This window comes from Lissotriton vulgaris, chromosome 2_1, assembly GCF_964263255.1.
Source record: "Lissotriton vulgaris chromosome 2_1, aLisVul1.2, whole genome shotgun sequence".
Lineage (NCBI taxonomy): Eukaryota > Metazoa > Chordata > Amphibia > Caudata > Salamandridae > Lissotriton > Lissotriton vulgaris.
In genome coordinates this window covers 1,748,835,765-1,748,862,286 of record NC_141687.1, presented here as the reverse complement: position 1 = coordinate 1,748,862,286, position 26,522 = coordinate 1,748,835,765, and the positions used below count along the sequence as shown (strand labels likewise).

At 47.5% G+C, this 26,522-nt stretch overlaps 1 protein-coding gene across 2 annotated transcripts in view; it reads right to left on the bottom strand.

The window, feature by feature from the left end:
• The window catches only part of GATD1 (glutamine amidotransferase class 1 domain containing 1), a 129,782-nt gene extending 103,867 nt beyond the window's left edge, over positions 1–25,915 (bottom strand). The window contains exon 1 of one of the 2 annotated variants that reach the window (XM_086957764.1): positions 25,712–25,915. In XM_086957764.1, coding sequence (XP_086813890.1) covers positions 25,712–25,808 — 97 coding nt within the window. In that variant the 5' untranslated portion in view covers positions 25,809–25,915. The remainder of the gene's footprint in view (positions 1–25,711) is intronic. The other variant, XM_086957765.1, reaches the window with a different exon arrangement.
• Positions 25,916–26,522: the final 607 nt, after the last annotated feature.

Genomic DNA, 26,522 nt, shown 5'->3' with positions numbered 1-26,522 from the left:
CCTAGCGCTACTTTCGGTTTATGTCCCCCCAGGCCTCCAATCCAGCACCTTTCAAGATCTTGGTGGCGCCATCTTGTCCCTGCCTGCAGGCCAATTGATACTGGGGGGTGATCTCAACTCAGTCTGCTCTGGCACCCTTGATCGCCAACCGCCGAGGGACCTCCGGAGTTCCCAAATGTGGCTGCCGGCCTTCCTCGACTCCATGGGTTTGGTGGATAGCTGGCGACTGCGGCATCCCGCGCTCCGCCAATTTTCCTTCCTCTCTAGTGCCCATGGGAGTCTGTCCCGTATAGATTACGTCCATACCCTAGCGGCACACTCGCCAGCCGTGTCTGAGGCCCGTTTTCTGGCACGGGGTGTTTCTGATCACTCCCCGTTGTGGGTCTCGTTCGACTTTGGCATCGTCCTGTCCAGCCGTCCGGTGGCGGTGAACCCTTGGTACTTTCGCAACCTCAAGACGCGCGCACTCCTAGCCAAGGCTATCGACTTGTATTTCTCCGAAAATGCTGGCTCAGTTGGCTCGGCAGTCACACTGTGGGAGGCATTCAAGACTGTGTTGCGGGGTGAGGCCCTAGCTCTCATTGCGGAGGCTAAGCGAGTTCGTGATGCCGACCTTGCGCATATTGAGGAAGAGGTCCTGGACCTCGAGTCCCGTTTGGGGCCTGAGCCGGACCCCTCTCTTTTACACGACCTCTCCCTTAAACAGTCGGAGTACCATGAACTCGCTACGAATGCCGCCCTAGTTTTGGCCAAGGAACAGCAAGGCCGCATTTATGACGTTGGGGATAAGGCCGGTAAATTGCTGGCCTGGTTGGACAGGCGCGAGATGGCAAACCGGGTGGTGCCGGAGATCCTGGGTGAGGACGGAGTGGCGGTCACGGACCCAAGTGCTATTGCCGAGTCCTTTGCAGACTATTTCCGGGGTGTCTATACTTCTGGTACAGACCGCTCCGAGACTGATTCAGCCGAGTTTCTCTCGACGATTGAACTCCCCTGTCTCTCTGACGAGGAACGTGCTGATATGGATCGAGATATAACCGCGGACGAGATTGCCTTGGCGATCCGCGCCCTGCGGTCGGGTAAAGCTACCGGCCCCAATGGCATACCGGTCGAGCTATACAAGATTCGGCCAGACGTGGTCTCTCCTCATTTGAGAGCTATGTTCCTGCGGGCTCGGAAGGAGGGTGTCCTCCCTCTGGATCAACGGCTGGCCACCATAGTGGTCATTCACAAGGAAGGCAAGCCGAGGGACGTTTGTAGATCCTACCGTCCTATCTCTCTCCTCAACGCGGAACCCAAGATCCTAGCTAAACTGCTTGCAAATCGGCTGATCGGAGTCATCAGCGACTTGGTACACCCGGACCAATCAGGTTTTATTCCCCGCCGCAACACTGCCCTCAACCTGCGACGGCTGCATTGTGTCATGGCCAGAGCTCATGCCCTGGAGGAACCGGCGGTACTCGCTTCCTTAGATGCCACGATGGCCTTTGACTCCATAGGGGTGGAGTTACCTTTGGGCGGTGTTAGCAAAGCTTGGGTTTGGACCGGGCTTCCTTGGCTGGGTGCAACTTCTTTACGCGTGCCCATTGGCTGCCGTCACAGTTAACGGTCGCATGTCAGCTTCCTTTGCGCTTCATCGTGGCACTAGACAGGGCTGCCCCCTGTCGCCACTCCTGTTTGCGCTGGCCCTGGAGCCGCTTGCGGCCATGTTACGCTCGCACCCTGACCTGCATGGCATCACCTGGGCCCCGGGTTTTGAAGACAGGGTCTCCCTATATGCGGACGACATCCTGCTTTACCTTACCTCTCCCTGTAAATCGCTTATTGTGGCGTGCGGCGTTCTCCGGTTGTTTGGGCGCTACTCGGGCCTGATCATCAACTGGGCCAAGTCCTCCCTTTACATTCTCAAAGGAGACACGCCGCGCCTCCCTAGGGGCTGTAATATACAACTGGCCGGGCAAGGTTTCAAGTACCTGGGAATCTACATATCGGGGAGTCCTAAGGCGCGATATGACCACAACCTCCTCCCTCCTCTCCAACGACTACGGAGGGATGTGGACAGCTGGCGTAAGCTTCCGCTTTCACTCCTGGGCCGGGCGGCATTGTTCAAAATGATGTCCCTGCCCAGGTTTTTATACGCCTTGCAAAATACCCAGGACCTGGTTCCGGCTCGCTACTTCAGAGAGGTTGAGAGCCTGCAACGTGCCCTGCTCTGGGAAGGTCGTCCTCGTGTCGCCATCCAGAAGCTTACTTTACCATGGTACAACGGGGGCATCGCTCTACCGGACTTGCGGCGGTACTACTGGTCCTCTCAGCTTACTGCCATCAACCATGGCCTTTACGGCCCCGCGGACAGTCCGGGTTACGCTATGGACAGATGGCTTTTGCGTGGAGGCAACTACTACCGCGCCCTTTACTCCAGGTCCTTTGACCGGCGCCTCACGGGCCCGACCAGGGCAGCGGTTCACACGTGGCGGACGATTACTAAGCTACAGGGCTGGCAGGGCAGACTGACGAGATTCACCCCTCTGTATGACTCAGATATCCTAGGCAAGCTCTGGCACACCAAGGGTTTTGATAAATGGGACCTTATAGGTATCTCAAGGGTGGAAGACATGGTAGCTAAAGGAGAGGTCAAGACTTTCCCCCAACTACAGGCCGAATATCACTTGGGTGGTTCGGAATTTTTCCGTTACGCCCAACTGAAGCACGCGCTAAACGCCGCTAGGCCAGAGGAGGGCGAAATCCCTGAAAGCTCCCCCTTGGAGGACAGGATTCTGGACGGCCATATGCCTGATAGTGCCATTTCTTTGTCCTACCGGAAACTGATCAATGTTAGAGTTGACCTCCTCCAGCGCCTGCGAGAACAGTGGGTAGCTGACAGCCTGGAACTGGACGACGAGGACTGGCAGAGTGCGGTGTCTTCCCCTAAGGAGGTCGCCATTTCCTCGCGACTGCGCCTAGTGCAATTTAAGATCCTTCACCGGGTGTATGTCACCGGCCCCCGGCTTGTGCACATGGGCGCCTCGCCTGATGGCTTTTGTCGTCGCGGCTGTGGAGCCCTTGCTACCTTCATGCATATCTTGTGGGAGTGCCCTGTCATTGCCCCCTACTGGGAGAGAGTGCACCGTGTAATGAGGGAAGTAACTGGAGTTGAGTTGGCAGCAGAGGCGCGGAGGTGCCTCCTCAACATTTGGGAGCCGAATGACTATAACACGGCGCAGACTCGTTGGGCTACACTAGGCAACATGATTGCTAAGCGGGATATAGCGCAGAAGTGGGGTTCTACCTCGGCCCCCCTGGTGGTGCAATGGAAGGCCAATATGGATTGGTGTATGCTACGGGAGAAGACGGTGTACGCTGCCAGGGGGAGGCCTCAGACGTGGAACAAGGTGTGGGGGGCGTGGTATGCTTACAGGGGTGATCTGTGCTTACCACCGGAGCCTATTCCCCGAGAGGAACACCTGTCACCGTAACCAATGACACCAGCTATATTACGATTGCTGTAATTCTCCTGTTTTCCTTCCCCTCCCCCCTTCCTACATCCTACTTTCTGTTCTTTTCTAGAATCTTACCTGGCCTCCGATGCCTCCGACTGACTCATACGCATTTCCTTTTCCTCCATTGCCTTTCTAATGCGCCCCTTGGCGTTTCTTTCTTGGTTTTGGTTATTCTATAAAAAATAAAAAACAACCTGCAATGTCCTGATGTGATTCGTTTTGCACTTTACTTCTCCTGACACTATGCTGCCTTGCCTCCGGGATGTTAGGCTGAATAGCTGTGTGCTTTGCTGCAATAAAGGTTTTAAAAATTAAAAAAAAAAAAAAATGTGGTGTATCTTATCGGATAATAATAATATTGTAGAGTATTTTGCTCCCTTAACACATAGGTCTATAGTGGGTTCTCTCTGGACATTACTTATTGAATATGCTATGCATGTTCTCAAAAACCACATTGTTTATTGCACTATTTTGAGTTTGTGGTGGTAATGATCAAATTGGCTAAGTAAGAATTTTTTTAAAGAGTTCTATGTTTGATTGTAGCCCTGATTATGCGTAGGGCGAATCGCTGTAACGACGAAACATTTGTTGTCTTAATGTGGATATGAATTAATATGGGCTTTGGCTTCAAGAAGCCTTGAAACTGCTCTGAATAGCGCAATAAATAATTCAGGATTATTATTGGACTTGACAATTGAACTTTTTTTTATAACCAAGGACGCTCGGCGTCTCTTTTTTTTATTATTAGAATCCTTGTGAATTCTCTATAAGTGCTAGGTGGCCTCTTTTTTCTCCCTTTGTGCACCATTTTGAGTTCCTTTTGCTTTGTACAACTTTGGGTATGCAGAGGAGTGTGGCTACAGTGCCTAGCCAGCTGATGCTTGACTGATCATTCTATATGAAAGTAGGACCTTTGACTGTGGAGTACCAATTTCTCCTTCTATTTCCCCTGTCAATACTTTTTTCTTTGCTAAGCAGATTCATGCACCGCATACAAGGACATGCTGATGATGCCCACATGTGAATTAAGATAACCAATTAGGAATTTTGGATGAATAAAAAGACATTACCCATCTGTGTCCATTTGTGGATGAATGTCAGCTAGTGTCAATGAAACCGTGCAGAGAAGGATATTAAGTTTCATGAATCGAAAGAGAAAGCTGAGTTTTGGAATTTTCATTCCCCACCATTCCTCACAAAGCAGTCTGCCAAAGCCCCACACTCACTAGCCTCACAAATTAGTAATGTCCCAATTAATGCTTCTTTCATATTAAAAAGTGTTGTAGCATTTTCTAGAATAAAATACTGGACCTTTGTGGATGGACCCGAAATGAATTAAATACTTGAGTCCTGTAAGGTCTCACATGCAGAACTCCCTACTAAATTCTATATACACTGCCCTTGCTGTGTGCTCTACCTCTGTCCTCTTGCCTGGTCTGTGCAGCAGTCGTTTCTTTCAGGTTCAGTAGCCGTACAGCCCCTTTGAACTCTTTATTTATCTATTCTTTATCCAGTCACATGAACCAGTAGGCCCGTTATAAAAGTCAAACTGTATCTTTCTTTCATCTTGGCTAGTTCGAGGTGAGTAGCTAAAATTCCCTTCATGCTTAGGCGTTGCAATAAAGAGGATTTGGAAGAATAGCATATTTCTCCCTCAACTGTGGATTTTCTTGGCCTGAGACATGCATTCTTCATTTTTGCCTATAGACTGTTATTTCAACTACAATGTCCCTCAGTCTCGCATCTGGTTCTTTGGGATTCCTCCCTACCCTGTGTGCTCTTACAAATCCAGTTTAGCTTTCTGGGTTGGTTTTCAACCCTCCTCGGAAAATGTCAGGGAGGCATACACAGATGTTGTCACCCTCTGAGCCTGGGTCTGCTCTCTAGGTCTTCACATTTCACCAGCAAGAACTGCTTATGTGTTTGCCCCTATGCTATGGGGGCATGCACAAATTGTTCAGATTACTTACTAGATTACAGTTGGCTCTCCACTATTTCGATTTCTTCGGTTTGCATATCCAGCGTAATCTATGCAATATCTTGACCCATGTCAGACTTGAGCACAGCCATCCCAAATGCCAGTGATTTCTTGAAGTCTACCATAAACTCCACCAGACAGTCTTGAAGGTCTGTTTTTGTCTCACTATCCCTAACTCATTCGCCTGTCATTTTGGGGATAAAGCTTTTTCAGTTGCCCCTGCCAAAACTTGGAATGACCTTCCCCTTGTTCTTTGTTCTCATTGTAATATAATTTCATTGAATATTTCTGAAAAAGTGCTTATTATAATTTACTTCCCTCTCTTTCATTAGTAGGAGGCTGTGGGTTTTCAAGTGCCAAGATGCCTCTGTGGACGTGCGCTATACAGACCCTCCAGCTTATCGCGATTTCGCGATTTGCAAAAAAATCGCGAAATCGGCCGATCTCGGGAAATGCCGCGATATTTGGCAAAAAGCCCGCGAAATTTGCCGTTTTCGCCCGAGCGCCGTCTTTCATCCGCCCGTTTCCGCCTTAAAAGAGAAGGCGTGAGGCACCCATGGTTCCCATTCCCCCCAGGATTGATTTGCGGCGTGTGAGAAGAGAAGGAGCCAGGAGGTCGAGGGCGGTGGCCGAGCGAGCGAGGGAGAAGACCAGCACCACACCAGCAAGAGGGGGAGAGAGCACGAAGCGGCAGCGACACAAAGACTCTTCCTCAGAGAGCAGGAGGAAAGCCGGCCGGAGAACAGGGCACAGGTACGTCCGTCCTTCACGCTGGTGGGGGCCCGCCGCACACCCAGGGGAGAGCGCTGCCCGGGTGGGAGAGGGGCAGACGGAGATGTGGCCGACCGGCCCCCGGCCTGGGCTGCGTGTTTAAGGCCGCGGGTAAAACATCCAGGCTTCTCTCTTGACTTCTGCTGCAATACTATCATGCTTGCTTGTTAAAAAGCAATTTACCTATAGCAACCCGATCACCAGCTTCTATATTGATAGGACATAGTGTCTGTGGGTATGGATTTATATAATATAAATCCATACCCACAGAAACTATGTCCTATCAATATAGAAACTGGTGATCGGGTTGCTATAGGTAAATTACTTTTTAACAAGCAAGCATCAGCGCCACATGTATGATATTTACTGGGCTGGCTTCACATTTTCTGACGTTTCTGTGGGCAACTTAACAGTATGAATGCATCCGTATCCTACATCTATTTTCATTTTTGTTAAATGTCCTTTTCACACCAAATCTGCGCTGTCCTTGGCTTAATCAATTCCCAAGTTGTCCGTCTTTATAAATTATGTATTTTGTGACTCGGCAGTGTTGTTTCCATGCTGGCTGTAAGGCTCGGTGCGCTGGGGTTTGTTAGAAGGCCACCTCGAGTGCTTAACCGTTTACACAAGAAGTAAACATGTACTTTGTCTGGCTTTAACTTATGAACTTATTAAGTTAAAGCCAGACAAGGTAAATGTTTACTTTTTGTGTAAACGGAGGGAAAATGAATGTTGTGAGTGGACAGGAAAGACAGTAAAACATTAAGTGTCTAAATAACATTTTACATTTATTCTTGGAGTAATTATACAGGATTTTTACATGTTTCACCACGCTGCTTCCCGACTATGGCTTTCTATTTATGTTACTGTTCAATGTAAGACTTGTACTCCCACGCATTTGGCTATTCATCTTCTCTGCTCGTCTCCCTGGCCTCTCTTCTTCGTCTCCCTGGGCTCTCTTCTTCATCATTATTTCGTAAATCACTCCCACTTCATCTCCAGTGTGTTACCACGCAGAATACTGAATATATCTGTGTTTGGTGTTGCAAAAAACCCAAAATAAAATGCCGCTAAATGCCGCTAAATTTCCATTTTTGTGCCGCTAAATTTTCATTTTTGTGCCGCTAAATTTGCCAATCCATGCCGCTATATCCTGGGGGGTCTGGCTATACAAGTAAACAAAAAAAGTAGAATGATATGTGCACTATACAAGTAAACAAAAAAAGTAGAATGATCTGATGTAGAGCATCTAGTGGTCATTTCTAAATTACTCAGTCTATATTTGCCTAATGTCTTCAGCGAGCTGCTGCCATTTCATATGGGGGCCTCTCTTTATAGGGCCTAGCTTTCACCTTCTCAAAAGGAAGGGAGCGCTCTCCAAAGGGCTTGTAATACAGGCTTATTCCTGTTGTCACTCTCCTATTGCCAGGTTCCTCCTGCTGTTAGTGCTCCTGGAAGTGTGCGCTACCCTCAACGAATTGTGGCCCCAAGCTGCTACTCTGAGGATGTACCACCACCCTGCACTCACTCTGTTGTTGGGCCCACACACTTTAAAGCTCAGTCACTTCAGTGGGAGTAGCAGGTCACTAATCTTTCCAGCCACCTCGTGAACCACCACTAGTGCTCAGGATCTCTGCACCACCTTGACTTCCCTACATGCTTGATTCTGCACCACCTAGTGGAGTGGGGGAGGGGTAATTTTTCCTTCAATCCTCTAACCCCAACCACGCCATGAATGTGGAGCAGCAAGCAGAGTTCGTAGCACACTTCCATCGTCAGAGGAACTCAGCTAATTTTATTTTCAACCCCAACTTGATACCTCTGATATCTGTGAAGTGAACCTAATTTAAATACTACAGTCTTAATATTACCCTCATCACTCCAAGGAGTTTCAATTATATTGGGCCTTCCCAATAAATCTGTAAAGATGGCTTTTCTTATTTGATGTATTTGATCTTTTATGCTTGCACCATATTTTTCTTCATGCCCTTCCTGATTGATGCTATTGAAAATAGCACACTTTAAAATGTTACCGCTTCCCTGCTGTTTCCAGTTTACAATTGTGATCTAATAAGTGAGCTAGAAATAACAGGAGGCATAACATCTAATAAGGGGCTAGGAGTATGAATGCTTTAAAGCACTTGATGATGTGGTAGTCTTACAACATACAGCAACTGGTCTGTAGCTCATGCTGAAAGCATTATATCAATATCTGATTACTTTAAATATATTGTATACTGGTGCAACCTAGAGGTGACATCTAAATACAAATACTTGGTGGAGGGAGATTGATGAGACGCTATCATGCGTACTTTTCATAGAGAGCAAGAGGATTGTGGCAAAATCGTCCATTAATAAGGTATGCTAACTAGATAGATCTTTCAATTCTATCTCTGTTATGCCATTGCTGAGCTACGCTGCTAATGCATGGTTCCTGTTACTCTCAATTGATTTTCACTGGCTAGGTGTAGACTTCTGAAGGTCTGAATACTATATTTAAGCAAGGCAGTTCCCCTTCAAAACGGAGGTGAAGATTAAATCAAGTTCAGTTTCACAAATGTTGTGGGCATTTTATTTAGAAGTGTTTCATAGAAAAGAGAACAACTTGCTCTCACTGATCAAGGAGGAAGCAATAGGCCAGGCCATTTAGGAAAAAGTGGTATGCTGGTCTATTGCCTCTGGTGTGCTTCCTTCCTTGGCATCGTCGCTTGGGCATTGGACTCAGTACCGGCTAAAAGTACATTCAAGATGATGCTTGCACAGAGTACCGGAGTACATGCCTGGAAGGCTGCGAAACAAAACATATAAGATATATGCAGAGACATCTCTCCCCTGGAATATATCTGTGTATTTACATATAGAATGAGGACTACCATGTCCCTCTCCAATTAGGTATTATTAGTGTGATTAATAATGGCTTGATGTACAAAACAGGTATGCTGTCACAAATCTTAAGTCTGCAAAACTGCAGGGTTGTGACTACAAAAGGGTATTTTTACAATGTGCAGAATCAATTGTGTGAGTCACAAAAAGATTTCCCACTCACAAAAGGGGTCTACGACTCATTCTGAAGCACAATTAGGAGGGGGACTGAAAGAGGTGTCACCTCTTTATTGCAAATCATAATAAAATATATTAACTATTTGTGGCCTCAATTGCAGTCTCAAAAGATAAAGGTAACAATAAAGGTATCTTATTCACAAAGATAAAGGTCTCACTGTAGGACCGCTTCCCCTATATGAATTGTGCCAGGTGGCCCCTCTCTGGAGGAAGAGTCAGTGGTCCAGGGGACCACAGCCAGCTTCTAATAATGTCATCCCAATTGGAAAACATTTTTAAGCAGTCTCTTTCTCATAAAGAAAGGGGGAAGTCTACCGTTCCATATAGACACCCACCCTTTATTTACAGCCAATCGCACAAAGCTACACGCCTAATATTCATTAGTCAGATAATTGTTGTGATTCCCTGAGAAGGGGCATTTTGTGATGCAACCTGTTAATATAAAGGACACATTGCAAGCAGGTAGGGTTCCACCTTTCCCAGAGAAAAATATCTGCCTTTTGTTAATACATGTGTGTAGTGTCGGGCAGAAACACAGGGGTCAGGAACAGCGTAGATTGCCTCAATAAGTGTTTATTCCAAGAGAATAAGTACAAATGTCAAGGACCCACAGCCAACGCCAGTTGCTCAGGAGAAAGCCCAGAGATACTGATCTTTCTCCTAGCAAATAGAGAAGGAATGTGGAACAAATGAACATTCTATAAATCCAAGGAAAGAAATACTAAAACATCACAACAGTTAAAGTAAGCAACATTACAACAGTTAATGTAAGCACAATACTACATCACCTTCCTCCTTATAAAAACAAATTAAGATAAATCAAAATCATGAAAACGTGAAGGTAGTCTAGAAATCCTTTTGGAAATAGAAGATTCTGACACCACCGAATCAGTGGAGTGAGAAGAAGGTACAGTCTGATAAGTAGACACAGGAGCAGTAGGTCTAACATGTTCACCAGGTAAAAAATGTGAATCTTTGGCATCCTGAGAAGATGGGATTTCAACATCAACTAAAACATGGGAATCAGTAGACATTTCTTTGGAACATGAACTGGAAACCTTGGATTCAAACAAAATAGAGTTATCCACAAAAGGAGAACCATCAAGAGTGGACGCATGTGATCTGAAATAAATATCCTTTTGAATGATGGAAATAGAAACAAGCATGTTTTTATTCCACTAACCTCTCCCACGTAAAAGGATAGAACCTTTGCTGACGCGCTCAATTTTGCAAGGAGATGAAAAGATAGATTCTCCCTTAGAAACTCTGACAGGTTTCTTGATAAGAACCCAAGACCCAACCAAGAAATGTTTCTCAGAAACATGCTTAGAATTTAAAATTAGCTTTTTGTTGTTTTTGTTTAAATAAAACATTTTTCCTTAATGAGAGGGCATAATGGGAATTAGACACGTTTTGAAAATCAAGCCATACAGGTAACATTTTAGAGCTGCAGTTTCTGCCCCTCAACAACTCAAAAGGTAAAAAAACAGTTGTTGAGTGAGGAGTGGAATTTATTTATTTATTTTGAAAGTTTTATAGAGCGCGAACAAGATCCTTACGGATATCAGAGCGCTTTACACACAGAGGTTATATATACAACAAAGAGGTTAATTATACAATACCAATAAAGCAGATAGATCATGTAAACATAACATCTTGTGCAACGTTGAGCAAAACGGTGTAAGACAATGAAGACCAATTAAGTCACGGCAAAGGCAACAATAGTGCCTAGGTGGTCTAGATGACCCTTGTCATAAAAGGAATACTGGTGAAGGTACGAGTGTTCTCAGGATTTCCTTAGCCTATATTCATGTGAATTCTGCCAAGAGAATCGATTTTACTTCCTTTTTGAAGGATGCCGTGGATGAAATAAGTCTGGTTTCTGGAGGTAGTGCATTCCAGATCCTGGGCGCCATCCCTGAGAAGGACCGTTTATATGTTTTTTTCTTGTTGAATCTTTGTGGTTTCAGTAGTAGGTTTTCTGCGCTTCTTGTGGATCTAGAACCACCAGAGATTATCAGTTTCTGAGTGAGGTATCTGGGTGCATTGTGATGTATGGCCTTATGCGTCATGCACGCTAAGAAAAATATCAGCACCAGCTCTTGAAGGAAGGGCAGATTGGATACCTTCTTTAATTAAGCGATTGGCTCTTTCGACAAGTCCATTAGAAGATGGACTGTAAAGAGCAACCTGCAGGTGTTTAATATCAGATTCCAAAACAAACTCTTCATGAGGGAAGAAGTAAAGTGTGTGCCGTTGTCAGTAACTAATTCTTTTGGGGTACCCTCAAGAGAAAACACATGTTGTAAAAAATTTAAGACAGAATGTGGAGAATCAGATTCAATGAGAAATAAATCCATTTGGAAAAATAATCAATGAGAACAATGGGAAACCTTTTACAAAATGGAAGAAGGTTAAATGGGCCAGCAAAATCCAGTGCCCTCTTTAATCCAGGGACCATCAAGTAAAGGAACAGGATGTAGGGGTTCTATGGATGTTTTCCCATGCTTATCAGAAATGGCACATTGAGGACATAAATCAATAATGATAAATACGCTTGTGAAACTGACAAGGAATGCGCTCGAGCATGTGAAGTCGAGCGCGTTCTATTATTATTCCCTTTTTTTAAAAACGGTTGAGAAGGGAAAAGAAACGCAGGCGTGCACGAAGGCAAATTCATGTTAAATTTTAGTCCCGCACCCGCAGTAGCAATAAGTGGAATCAGGCTGGTGGGTCCAAAAGCAGCAGTGATAAATAGATGCTCTGTAAAAAAGTCTGAGTCGTAGGAGGAAAAACGTTTCTACCCCACTACTGGTACCAGATGTAGTGTCGGGGTAGAAACACAGGAGTCAAAAAGTGTTTATTCCAAGAGAATAAGTACAAATGTCAAGGACACACAGCCAACGCCAGTTGCTCAGGAGAAAGCCCAGAGATACTGATCTTTCTTCTAGCAACTAGAGAAGGAACGTGGAACAAATGAACATTTTATAAATACAAGGAAAGAAATACTAAAACATCACAACAGTTAAAGTAAGCAACATTACAACAGTTAATGTAAGCACAATACTAAAATGTGTTGATAAGGGGGAAAAATACCGACTTTGAGTAATTTTCCTCATTTGTGTATCGGCTGGGACATTAAAATACTGGTCATGTTAGTCAAAAGAAAGTCCAGGTGGCAATCCTACAGAGAGGGTGCTAAATCATTTGCGACTTGTCTATAAGCACTGTCTTGTGTTCAATGTCTTGATTAAGGGACACATTGCACCTACTTTACCTGGCAATTGGGAGAGGAAGTTGCTGAAGGATAACATTAAAAATACAATGGTGCTTAAATCAGTAAAAAAAATGCATTGTTCTTCAGTGACATCAAGAAAACGCACTCTTAATATAACAGCACATATTTTTGGGGTTCATTTAGGTGGTGAGCGTAAACAGGCCTAAGCAGTTTTCTTCTACGTTAAACCAGAGAGCTCACGTTTCCCGGACCATGTTTAAGTATATCATCCAGTGGGGGGCGCACTGCAGAATGGCCGCACTGCCGTGAGGCTCCTGCCGCCCGGAGCTTTTATCCGTCTATTGATCCTGCTGACCATCACTGCTCCCTGATCTGACCCCGGATTCCTGCTGGTGTACTTGTTGGCCACACTTGGTCCAACTCCTGTGCTGATCGGTGCCTGCAGACGGAAGTTACGGGGACGCGAAGTTCTCCCCGACCGGCGCTCTGGAAGTCAGGTGCTCCATGGCCCGGCGACCTTTTCTACTCTAGCCCGAGGCTTCGCACGTGGGGTGTAGGCCCTGATCCCCCTCCCCCTCCAGATCTGGTTGATAGCTGGGCACGCTGCTGAGCACTCCCCTGGGACGAGACTTGTTTGCGATCTCCGTTGTGGGCTGTTTCGGAGCTGTGGTGTCGCAGATACGCTGGAGCCTGTCGTTGAGGCGCGAAGGTGTCGCGCCCTTGGCCTGAGGTGGACGGCGGCCATTACTCCGGCGGGAGTGGCGGGGTGTTCGTGCCTGCTCGTGCCCCCGCCTGTGGGGCCTTGACACGCGCTGGGCAGCTACCTGCGAAGTGACCATTATCGATTTGTGTGCTGCCCCGAGCTGGTAGCGGCTCAGCATGGGGAAACCGGACAATAAGCAGCCCAAACTGTCTTTCGACTCGGTGGCGGCCAGGAGGGGCACGCGCCTAGTACAGGAGGCTGGGAGTTCGCGGTCTCCCCGCCCTCCCGTCGCCGATGCGGGGCTACAGCCACACGCTCCGGACTTTCAGCAAATGATGCAGGAGATGCGGCAAGGATTTGCCACTATTGTGGACAAAGTAGACAAACTGTCGTCACGCATGGACGCGGTGGTGCAGAAACTAGATGTGCATGAGGAGCGCCTGACAACGGCGGAACAACGCATCTCTGATCATGACGACACTGCTGCCACCCATACCACCCAGTTGGCGAGAATTGACAATATCCTGCGGGTGATCGCTGCTAAGAATGAGGAGTTGGAGGCGAGGAGTCGGCGCAACAACATACGCATAGTAGGTGTGCCGGAGACGACGAATGTTGGGAAAATGGAGACTTATGTGGAGAGGCTCCTTGTTGGGGCCTTTGGTGCGGAGGCCTTTTCTGCGCAGTTCATAGTCGAGAGGGCACACCGTTCCCTTGGGCCGAAGCCGGCCACTGGATCCGCGCCGTGCCCTATAATTGCGCGGCTCCTGAACTACTGCGACCGGGACGCAGCCCTCCGTGCGGCCCGCACTAATCGCACCCTTTCCTTTGATGGGGTTAACTTCACAGTGTATCCCGACTTCACACCGATGGTGCAGGACCAGCGTCTTAAATTCCTAGGGGTAAAGAAGAAACTTCGTGATCTTCAAGTGGACTACGCTCTGCTTTATCCTGCTAAGCTGAGGGTGACCCATCAGGCAAAACAGCATTTTTTCACGAACCCGCTGCATGCAGAAGACTTTGTGAAACGCCTCAAGAGAGAACGATCTGCAGCGGACCGGCAGGGTGAGCGGGACCCTGGAGGCGACCGGTCGGCGGGAGAGGAGGAGGACGCTTGAATGTGGTGATTACTCTTCGGCGAGACTGTGATGGCGCTTGTTCTGCGCGCCCATTTGTTTGACTGCTCCTGGGGCTTCGTTATTCACTGCCTTGTACTGTGGGGGGGTGAACATGATAGGTTGCCAAGTTGTTCTTGGATGTGGCTACTGGGGGGTCAGTGAGGGACCGATGGTAGGCGATTTTCTTGTGCTCCGGGCACCCACCCCCGCACTGCGCCTGGGCCGTGTGTGAGCCCGTTGGCTCGTAGAATGGCGTGGTGTGTGGGAGTGGTGCTGTGCACCTCTGGTGGGTACCCCACTGGGTATTCCCCACTATTACTTGGTGTTTTGGTTCGAGTCCTTTGTTGGTTGACTGGATGGATGTTTGGAGGGGATGGGGGTGGGTTTCTGGGGTTCCTGATAGTTGGGGATTCATCAGGTGGGTGGGGGAGGGGAGACTACGTTGGCACCACGTGTTTGGCCTGGTCCTTGGGATTGGGGTGCTATTCGCTTCTGCTGTATGCTTGCACTGGTTTTAGCACGTAGCCGCTGCATTGGGTGGTCCACTGGCGTTCTAGATCCTAACGGCTCTGTGCCGTATGCTCACGTTTTCATTGTGCCTGAGTGTCATGGCTGCTGTTGCAGTGTGCTGGCTGTACAAGAGCGTGCTACGCAGGACACGCACATGTGTGTTGTGGACCGGTCGGGTTGTGTGTGTCGCACATTGCACTTTGTACTTCTTGCGTGCCTGTTGCACGGATGGTGTTGTTTGGGGCTGGGGGGAGGGACCCTGGTTGTTTGGTTTGGAGATGGCTGGGATGTCTGTGGAATGTGTGTGTTGGAGCGATTATGGTGTGTGCTGGTGGCTTGGAGCTGTCTTATGCTGGGAATTTGGGACAGTGCCCCCTATCACTGGGTCCTATGGTACTCTGAGTATGGTTGATGTCGAATGACACTGTAGACAAGATATCGATATTGTCTTGGAATGTACGTGGTCTCAATGACGCCAGAAAATGTCGAAGTGTATTGCAGTATTTGGACAGACATGCGATACATGTGGCTCTCCTGCAGGAGACGCACCTGCGGCGTGTGCCCGCTCCTAAGTTTGGTGGGCGGTGGGCTGCGGTTAGGGTATTTGCATCGTATTCTTCGTATGCACGTGGGACTGTTATTCTTGTTAAGAAATCGCTTGCCTTTCAAGAATTGGGGTCTATGGCGGATCCTGAGGGGCGCTATGTGCTGCTGTGGGGGCGGCTTGGGCAGATCACTGTGCTCTTTGTCAACTGCTATGCACCTAACATTGATACGCCAGCTTTCTTCCTTACCCTGTGGGGCCACGTGCTTGCTGTGGAGGCCTCCCATATTGTTTGGGGGGGGATTTCAACTTTGCTATCCAGGCTATGGTGGATAGGTCGGAAGGTTGCCCTCAGTACAATGTGCAAGCTAGGGATGTTTTGCGGGGTATTGTAGAGGAGGCTGGGTTAATCGATAGCTGGAGGTATGCACATCCGACCACTAGAGAGGGCACGCATTACACCGCACACGCACGCACATGGGCGAGGCTGGACTATGTCTTTCTTTCCAGAGGGCTGGTAGCCGGTCTGCGAGAGGCGATACATCTGGCTAGGACATACTCTGATCACTGCCCGGTTAAGGTTGTGCTCTCTGTACCCGGGCTGCATAGGCCGCGTCCCCCATGGAGACTTTTCCCAACTGCCCTGCTGGACCCTGAGTTTAAGGCGGAACTTGGCGAGGAGATAGAAGCTTTCTTTCCGAGGAACAAAGGATCTGTCGATAGTGTGGAGGTGATATGGGAGGCCTTTAAGGTTACGATCCGGGGGGTCACTATATCCAAGGGTTGTGGAATACTGAAATTGATAGTTCGGACTCTCGAGGGCCTAGAGGGTGATCTACGACAATTGGAGCTTAGATTGCAGGCTGGTCCTGATCCCGACCTCTTGGGCCAATTTCGGACCAAGCTCTCGGAGTACGAGGAAGAGGCTGCCAGGGAGGCTAAATATAGGGGGAAGTATTGGACGGCGAGGATGTACTGTGAGGGGGAGAGACCTGGGAAGGTGCTTGCTTCGCTTACTAGGCATCAAAGGTATAGTTCGGACGTGCTGGAACTGATGTTGCCGGATGGCACTCACTGTAGGGACACTGCGGAGATACAGCGGACATTTATTCACCACTACACCCAATTGTACACAACACGGCAGTCAGGGGAGGCATGCTATGGCGGATTCCTGGATGATTTGGCGCTCTGTTGGCTGTCGGACGATCATAGGGCATTCTTGGGTAGACCCCTTGAGGTGGAGGAGATCAGGGAGGCCATCATGTCCCTTAATAACGGGAAAGCCACTGGGCTGGACGGTCTGCCTGCTGAATTCTATAAATGTTACGTGGATATTATGGCTCCTGTTCTCCGCGAGGTGTTTGAGGAGTCCCTTGAGGAGGGGCGGCTGCTGTGTTCTATGAGAGAAGTCGCTATTACCTCGTTACTTAAACCGGGTAAGGATCCGCTGGATGTAGGATCCTATAGGCCCCTTTCATTGCTTAATTGTGATGTCAAGATACTTGCGAAAGTGTTGGCGGTTAGGCTGTCTGAGCTCATGCCCGTTATTGTCTTGCCTGACCAGTCTGGGTTTGTGCCTGGTCGCGCGACCTCCCATAATCTTAGAACTTTGTTTTCCCTCATTCCGACTATTGCTCCTGAGATCCCGGTAGCTGCCGTGTTTCTAGACGCCACTAAGGCGTTTGATTCTGTGGAGTGGGGTTACCTTGTTGATGTACTGTGCAGGATGGGATTTCCTCGGATCTTTATATCTTGGGTCAAACTGTTGTATACCGACCCGGTGGCGAGGGTGGTGGTGAATGGTGTGCTTTCCCCCCCGTTTCCTCTTACTAGGGGGACCAGACAGGAATGTCCCCTCTCGCCCCTCCTATTTGCCATTGCCATTGAGCCTCTAGCCTGCCGGATTCGCCAGCGGCACCAACAGAGCGCGTTCAATTGTTTTCAGCGCCAAGTCGGCATCTCTTTATATGCTGACGATGTCACGCTTTATGTGAAAGATCCACAGGCGAATCTTAATGCATTGTTGCGGGAGCTAGTTGCTTTGGGGGTGTGTCCGGGATACATATCAACTGGCAGAAGTCCCAACTCTTCCCGCTCACTGCGGCGGTTCGTCGATTTCCTCTTGATTTCCCTTTGGAATGGTGCGATTCGGAACTGCGGTACCTCGGTATTGTTGTCTCGTTGGACAGGGAGGAGACTGTCAGGCTTAACTACGGCGTGGCTATTACTAAGCTGACGGATGACGTCACGAGGTGGATGTCGTTGCCTCTGTCCATGGCTGGTCGGGGGTCCCTTATCAAAATGGTGGTTCTGCCCCGGTTTCTTTATCTTTTTCAAAATATTCCGTATCACCCAGGGGCTTACTTTTTTCGTCGACTCCGATCGGAGCTCATCCGGTTGTTCTGGGGGGGCAAACAGCCACGTGTGGCGTGGGCTACCCTCACGTTACCCTATGCCGATGGGGGCTTTGATGTCCCTGATTTTGAACTTTATTACCTCAGCGCTCAAACGCACTATGCTTACCATTGGATGCGTCCCACGCCGTTTATGCCACAAGTCGCGGCTGAACACTGGGTCGCCCATCCGCTTCCGCTTGAGGGGATGGTGCTGGGCAATGTGGCCGATGTGGACACGCATCAGACGACGGTGACGTGTACGGTGGATGCTTGGAAACGTGTGGCGCGTTTACTGGGTGTTTCCTTTCTCTACTCGCCGGAACTACCCCTAGCCTATCACCCTGCTCTATCCCTGTTACAGGAGACGGGGTTTCAGCGTCTTTGTAAGCGACTTGGGATCCTTACGTGGGGTGGCATTTTCCATGAGGGCACTTTCCGTACCCGGGCTCAGTTTTTTGGTGCTGTCGACGGTTCCCCTTTGGAGCTGTTTTATTATATTCGCCTCAGACAGGGCCTTCGTGCCTTGCTGCCGGATTTTCCTGCGGAACCGGAGGTAACCCTCCCACTCCACGTACTCCTGGTTTCTGATGGTCGTCACTTGGTCTTGAAGCTGTATGGTGCCATTAGGCGGCAGCGTGCTGTCCCGTCCAGTCGGGTTCGTGAGCAGTGGGACGCTGAGCTGGGCATCACCATCACTGATGAACAGTGGAAGTACTGCTGTGGTGTTACTGCTAACGTCTCCTCCAGTTGCCGTCTGAAAATTATGCATTATAAGTTTGTCCAAAGGTTCTATTATACCCCGGCGAGGAAACTTCGGTTTCGATTGGCGGAGGACGATAGATGTCTTCGATGCCGGGTGGAGGGTGCCGACTTCCTGCACCTGGCATGGGCATGTGCGGACGTTCTGGAGTATTGGGTGCAGGTCCATGCTGCTCTTCAGATTATGACTGAGGATGGAGTGTTGTTCGACCCTTTGGTCCTCCTGCTGGGGTATACCAAGGAGGTGCCTGCCCTCCACCGTAGATTTGCTGATGTGGCCTTATTGTTAGCCAAACGTAGAGTGGCCTGTTGTTGGGGACGTGGCAGGGTGCCACAGTTTAAGGATTGGCTACGTGATCTAATCTATTGTCAGGACCAATATAACGTTTATGCGGAGCTGATGCCCGTGAGATGTAGGCCCAAGGACTTTTGGAGCCCGTTACAGGTGTATCTCCTCACTAGGGCGGTGCAGGACTCTGAGTCGGAAAGTGAAGACCGGGTTGGAATTGGTTAACGCCGGCGTGAAGCTTGTTATACTGTGCTGACATTGGCCGGGTCTCTGGCGTAGGTTGAGGGGGGATTGTGTCCTTCTTTTGTTGAGATGGGGGGATTACACGCCCTTACTGTGGAGCCATTGTTCGCGGGTTGGTGGGCCGATGCATGTCTTATTATCGATGGAGATCGGAGGGTGGGCCTGTGTGGACCACGTCATGCTTGAGGGTTGTACCGTCCGCTGGAGAGCTGCAGTTCTCCCCTTCACCGAGAATGTATGCTAAAAGCTTCTGCCTCCTTCACAGTCTGCAGCTATATTTGGTTCCACTATGCGATGCGTGTTTACAATTGCTATATGCTCTGTCCATTACTGCATGCACTGTCGTATATGTTGAATTGTACTCTGGACCATCTGATCGTTTTGCCATTTTGCACTGTCCATTCTCATATGTATGTACCATGATTGCACTGCTGCTGTTTCTTGCCTATCTCCAAATAAAGGTTTAAAAAAAAAAAAAAGTATATCATCCAGTCAAGTTTCGTTTTTTGTATTCTGGGAGTTGAAGTCCTGATTTTACAATTGGATCAGCAGGACTACAAATCCCTGAGGAAAAATCTGGACTGGATAAACTGCTCACTTGACTCTAGGAAATTTGAGCGTGTTGACATTAAATAACTTACAAGCCAACATCGTAGAACACAAAAAGTGGGAGTGTTGTGTTTATTATACGTGTGTCCCTCACAGGACACCTTACTTAGTGTGCCTGCCAGTGTCCCTGCGAGGACACCGTCGCAGCAGTGAGGTCACCAGCTAGTAACTGTCAGAGATGACAGTTACCAGCTGATCGCCAAGCTGACTGCAGCTTCGCTCCATGTCTCTGAAGCATGCGTGTTGGCTCGTAAATAAACTTGTTAAGACTTCTCTAGTCTGAGTTTTCTTAATAATACTGCCGACGAGCGAGCCAACACGCACGAACCCACAGAAGGAAAAAAAAACGACTACGGAATCGACTCCGCTGACAAGATGAGGAGGAGGCAAGTTTGAGCCAACAAAACCTAACGCACATGTGCAGAGCGAAAATAAAAGAAAGAATCGTAAGGAAGAAGAGAGAGTAACGAGACGCCAAGCACAGTGAGTGAGGTGACGCGCAAGCAGTGTGTGAAATTCACGCGCAGTGAAGAAAATCAAAGGCGATAACAAGCGGCACCAAAGGGTTGTCAGGCTGAAGTAAACCGGGCAATTTGGAGAGAAAAGAACTGTCAAATGCGAATCAAATGCCCAACTGCCAAACCAACGGTAAATAAAGGACAGCTACAGCTGTGATCTGACAGCGAGTAGCTGAGGAGAATCGGAGCTGTGTACCACGTCATAACTAAATTGACGTTGGCGGCCATTTTAGGTGTAAAAACGAAATACATTGGATCCAGTGGTCTAGCTTACAAAAGGGAAACGAGGAAGTGAGCGCAGATAGCAAACACTACGCGACTAAGTCACTTCTTCACTGTAACCGGAGGAGCAGCTGTGCATCGGTGCAACCACTAGAAGAAGGTGAAAACGGTAAATTCCATCTAAACTAAAAACTCTGTACCTTAAGGCTAAACACTCTGACTTCAATTATCAATTAAAAAACGCTCAAGGGATTTTAATACAATCTACCTAGCTGAAGTAAGGAAGGCTATACTGGTGCAGCAGTGCATTACATATAAACGTTTTTACAGAAGGCATAACACAATAAAATCACGATGAGTGACTTAGCAACCGGTTGCATTTGGAATCTGTCACCTCCCGAGCCATTCCTGCGTGCAGGTAGTGTACCAGCTTTAAAGTGGGAAGAGTGGAGGGACTATTTCCTTAATTATATATCCACAATTGAGGAAGATGCTGAATTAAAGCCTGAAAAGAAGTACAAAATGTTGAGGCACAACTTGGGTGCAGGAGGAATAAAAGTATATAATTCCATAAGCAAAAAAACAAGGAGGTGTAAATGATGGTGATGTGTTCTCCAAAGCCATCGATGACTTGAACGCTTATTATAAACCCACAGTATGTGTAGGGGTAGACAGATACAAATTTTTCCATAGGAGACAAGGAAAGGAGGAGACTATAGACGATTATGTATCTGCTCTAAAAGACTTAGCAATAAACTGTTGTTTCGGAGGTCTCCACGATGAACTAATAAGGGACCAAATAGTGATGCAAGGGTCAAATGAAAACATACAGGATAATCTTTGGGCGAAGGGTGAGTACCCATTGCAGAACATAATAGACATAGCCAGGAAGGCTGAACTCACTGGGCGATGTGCTAAAGCTGTGTTGAAGGATGAAAAGATAAATAAAGAAAGTGGCCATGTCAGCAAGGTGTCTGATCATAAGAGTTGGAAGGACAGCAAGCAAGCCTTAAGAAAGAAAGACACTTTCCAACCCGAGAAAAGGCAAGAGAAGCGGGGGAAAGGGCATTGTTACCGATGCCTAAGCACTGCACACATGGCGTACGATTTTAGATGCCCTGCCCGCGAAGCGAAATGCACATTCTGTGGCCTAATTGGACATTTTAGCAAGGCATGTAATAGAAGAAAACCAAGACATGTAAAGGCAGTGGTAGAAGATGAGGACAAGTCGGATGAAGACATGAACATGTACATCCTCAACATAGACGACGAAGAAGTGGAAGTAAAAGAAACTGGTAAAGGAGCTAAAACTAAAAAGCCTATGTGTACCATGACCATTGGGGGAGTGGAAATAAACATAACAGCAGATTCCGGATCACCTTACACTATTGTGAATGAAAGGGTCTGGGAAGCAAAATTAAAGGAAGTAATCGGTCAGAGACTCAACAAACCAGACATTATCATTAAATCATTCAACGAGAAACCCATTGAAATATTGGGATACAGGAGACTCAAGTTCATATTCAAGAGCAGAGAGGCACAGTGTAAACTGTATATTTCAAAAGTAGGACCATCTGTACTCGGATGGATGGACCAAGGTAGTCTGGGAATCAAGCTGGATCCTAACAGCCATGAACCAGTGCTTAGCATGTCAGACACCGATGACTACGCAGGCCAAATACTGGCGAAATTTCCGAAGGTGTTCAGCTGGAATATTGGAGTACTTAAGGGATATCAACATAAAATACAATTGAAACCTATCACCACTCCCACAGTGCATAAAGCGCGGAACATACCTTTTGCAATAAAGGAAGAAGTTAAAAATCAACTTGAGAAAATGCTAACTGATGGTATATTAGAAAGGGTGGAGGCATCTGAGTGGGTTGCACCACTTGTCGTAGCAAAACGTCCCAATGGGAAACTAAGACTTTGCATTGATCTCCGAGATCTCAATCAAAACATCATTGTAGAGCAGTACCCACTCCACAAAATAAACGAGATGCTGTCCACCACCAAGGGAGTAAAGTGGTTTACCACCATCGACCTAAAGTCTGCGTACCATCAGGTCCAGCTACACCGGGACAGCAAATCTTTAACTACCTTTGTCACACCATTCGGTTGTTTCAGGTTCACTCGCGTTCCTTTCAGCTTAGCTTCAGCCGCTGCAATGTTTCAAAGACTGATGACTAACATTTTGGGGGCCTCGCTGGGATACTGTTATTCCAGGATGACATACTGGTCACGGGTAAGTCAAGGGAGGAACATGACTGTTGAGTAGAGCAAGTCCTGGACTTATTGAACAAAAAGGGTCTAATAGCTGAGCATTCCAAATGCAAGTTTGCGCGCAAAGCTGTCAACTATCTGGGACATCAGATAACAGGTGATGGCATCAGTCCAAAAAATTAATTAATCCAAGCTATCAAGGAGGCGCCTGTACCCACCAACAGGGATGAGGTGAGGTCATTCCTCAGACTAGTAGAGTATTACTCCAGGTTTATTAAGAACTTCTCAACGAAAACATACGCCTCAAGGCAACAGCTGAAAATGAAAAACAAATTTGAGTGGACGGACCCTGGAAAACTATGTAACAACAGACGCAAGCAACAAGGGCATAGGAGCAGTCCTGACACAGAAAAATGCCAAAGGTAAAGAATATACGATCGCATTCGCTTCACGCTCCCTTACTCCAGCCGAAGACAAATATTCAGTAATAGAACGAGAAGCACTGGCCTGTGTTTGGGCCCCTGAACATTTTAGACAGTATTTGTGGGGAAGAAAAATACAACTGTGCACAGACCACAAGCCATTGACAAAGGTGATTACTACTAAAGGCCTACAAACAGCCTCACCACGCCTAGCGAGAATTTCTGTGCGACTATTTGATTACATGTACGACATACAATATGTCCCCGGCGTAAGGAATGTGGTTGCTGATTTTCCAAGTAGGATGCCTATCAAGACCAACAATGTCACAGGAACAGACGAAATGGAAGACTCATGCATAGACAATGTATGGGAGAAGCCTAGCAGGATAACGAAGAAAGAATTGTTGGAGGGACAAATGAAAGAGAAAGACAAAGACACAGGTGTGGTAATCAAGATGGTCAAAGAAGGTTGGGCCAGCAAGAATAAACTAAAAGATGTAATGAAACCCTTCTGGGAAGTGAAGGATGAACTGTCCATAGAAGATGGACTACTTATGAGAAGCGGAAGATATGTACCGCCGATGAGTATCGGGGAGAAAATACTGGAAGTATGCCATGAGGGACATCTGGGCATTACGAAAAGTAAGAACAGGGTAAAAAGCATGTATTGGTGGCCAGGTATCAGGCGGGACGTTGAAAGATACGTGAGGAACTGTAAGTTATGCGTTGAGGCAGACAAAACTCAAGTAACTTACAGACTACCCCTGCAGCCAATACAGAGCCCATCCATGCATGGGAAAGAATTGGAGTAGACATTATGGGACCGGTGTCTGATGAGAATGAACTTCAATACATAATTGTTATAATCGACCACTACACTAAATGGCCTGAAGTGAGAATTACCAGAAAGGCAGACTCTCAGCACTTGGTCCAATTCTTGGAAAACACTTTCACGCGCAAAGGTTTACCTAAAAAAGTAGTAAGCAACAATGGTGCACAATTCACGTCAGACCTGTTCAAGGACTACATGGATATGCACCACATTGAACACAATACTACGTCAATATACCACCCAGCAGGCATGGGTGCCGTAGAGAGATTTAACAGGGTACTAAAAGGTATCATACAGATTGCTACCACTAACCAACTGGACTGGAAGAAAGAGATAATGAAAACAGCGTGGGCCTACAGAATAACGCCATGTGAGTCTACTGGCCACAGCCCATTCGAACTTATGCGCGGACGGACCCCACTTACAAAGGACATTGTGGGTTGGATTAAGGCTGCCCGCAGAGTACACTGGTCTTCAGAGATGGTGAAGGAAAAACTGGTCCAAGCACAAACCAGGAGCAAGAATTACTATGACAAAAAACATGGGTGCAAGAAGGTGGAAATCAAGGCAGGCGATGTGGTAAAGGTAAGAAGGAGTGGACATGTCGGCAAGGGTCAAGAGAGATACACCAAACCTCTTACCGTTCGTGAAGTGTACTGTAATTCCGCACGCCTGAGTGATGGAAAGGTCTGGCACTTTTATGCACTGTCAGCCTACAAACATCCCGTGAACGATGGAGTGGACAACACACCTTTAGATGCCACTGCAGAGCAATCCAGGACGCAGAAGGGAAGTACTGCAAGACTTTCTTTTTCTGACACTGAATCTGACATTGAATTTCCTGCAACCCCAGGGATGAGGAGTGATGATGGCATGTATGAAGACACCCAACCAGCGGATCGTTCTGCTCCTTCATCCAGACCTGCAGGCGCAAGACGCAGACTACCAGCCATTCCAACTTGTGACCTGACGCGACCCGTGGACACTAGCCGGGCTGGTAGACTGTTGGGACCACCGGCTAAACTTAAAGACTACATATGTGGGTAGTGGAGCTTTCCACAACCTACTAGTTCCATTGGTTCCATTACTCCCCAAAGGAGGAGGATGTGTTGTGTTTATTATAAGTGTGTCCCTCGCAGGACACCTTACTTAGTGTGGCGGCCAGTGTCCCTGCGAGGACACCGTCGCAGCAGTGAGGTCACCAGCTGATAACTGTCAGAGATGACAGTTTCCAACTGATCGCCGAGCTCCATGTCTCTGGAGCATGCGTGTTGGCTCGTAAATAAACTTGTTAAGACTTCTCTAGTCTCCGAGTTTTCTTAATAGGGAGCATTATAAAACAGGAGGGAAACGATTTTCCACGTATACTTCGTTTGAAGCAGAGCCAAATTCAGGCGTGAGGGAGCTAAAATCAAGACATTTTTGGCTTCAAAAATCGGAAGGCTTCTGCATGAATCTGGTCTGTTGCAATGCATTAAGTAAAAATATATTTTATAATTGCTTTATTTGGTTTTTAAGATGGCAGCCCTTTACCTTCTCGAAGACGATACTTAAGTTTAATAAAAGACTGTGGGACATTCCAGCCGTGAAACCGTGCACTAAGAGATGTTTGGCTCTTTATACCTTCGAGTATATGCCATCTTTTTTTATTTCGTTTAAGATAGGAGGGGAGACAGTCCGTCATTTATATCTTTAACCAAGTTATTGAGCAACCCGGTCGCTCTTCGTCCAATCCACGGTTGCGGGCGTTTTATCACGTGATCACAGGAGGCTCACCTTCAGTAGCGGCGCTGGCGACTATCAGGCACGTTGGTTTTGCCCCGCTGAGCCGGTCCGCAGCCACCGTAGACCCTGGACCAATCTGCTTCTTCATCTTGCCAGCACCAGCTTTCTGGAAGCCGCGACTCCTTTCTCCGGGTTCCGCCTCCTTTCCTATTGTCAGTGACACAGCCTTTGCGCGCAAGCATTACGTCATCACGCAGGGATTCATAGAGAAGGGACGATGTGACATCCGTTTCTGTTTCTGGCGTCCGTTTTAGGTCCATATAATGTATTAACCTGAAGAAAGAGCTTCAAGACATGAGCAGTCGCTCCATCCACATGTTGATGGACATCGACAGCATTAGATTGGGAAGAACTTTTATGCTTTGCCAAATGAGTGCTTGTATTACACTGCCATGGGATACTGAGGGGGTAATTTAACATGTCTGTTCATGTGTTCAAACTTATGGCGAAGTGGCATGAAGAGGAAAGCTGACACTCCGTAATGTAATGAAATTGCTGCGTGACTCAGCTACAGTGCCTTTGCCTTTTAGAAGTGCCATGGCAAGAAGTTGCCCCTCATTTCCGAGAAAGAAATACCAGCCTTTTTGCATGCATGTCAACATTTTGACAATAGAAAGAGGGGAGATTGGCACACAGTGAGGCAGAGGTAATTTAGGCAAGAGATCTAGAATATAAAGTCGTTTCTTTTTTATTTTTGCTTTAAACATCGTGAGTTTCCCGCCTGAATCAGGGCTGTAGTCAAGTATCCATTTGCTTATGTTTTAAGATTATGCACAGGCCCTGGCATACTTCTTAAATAGGA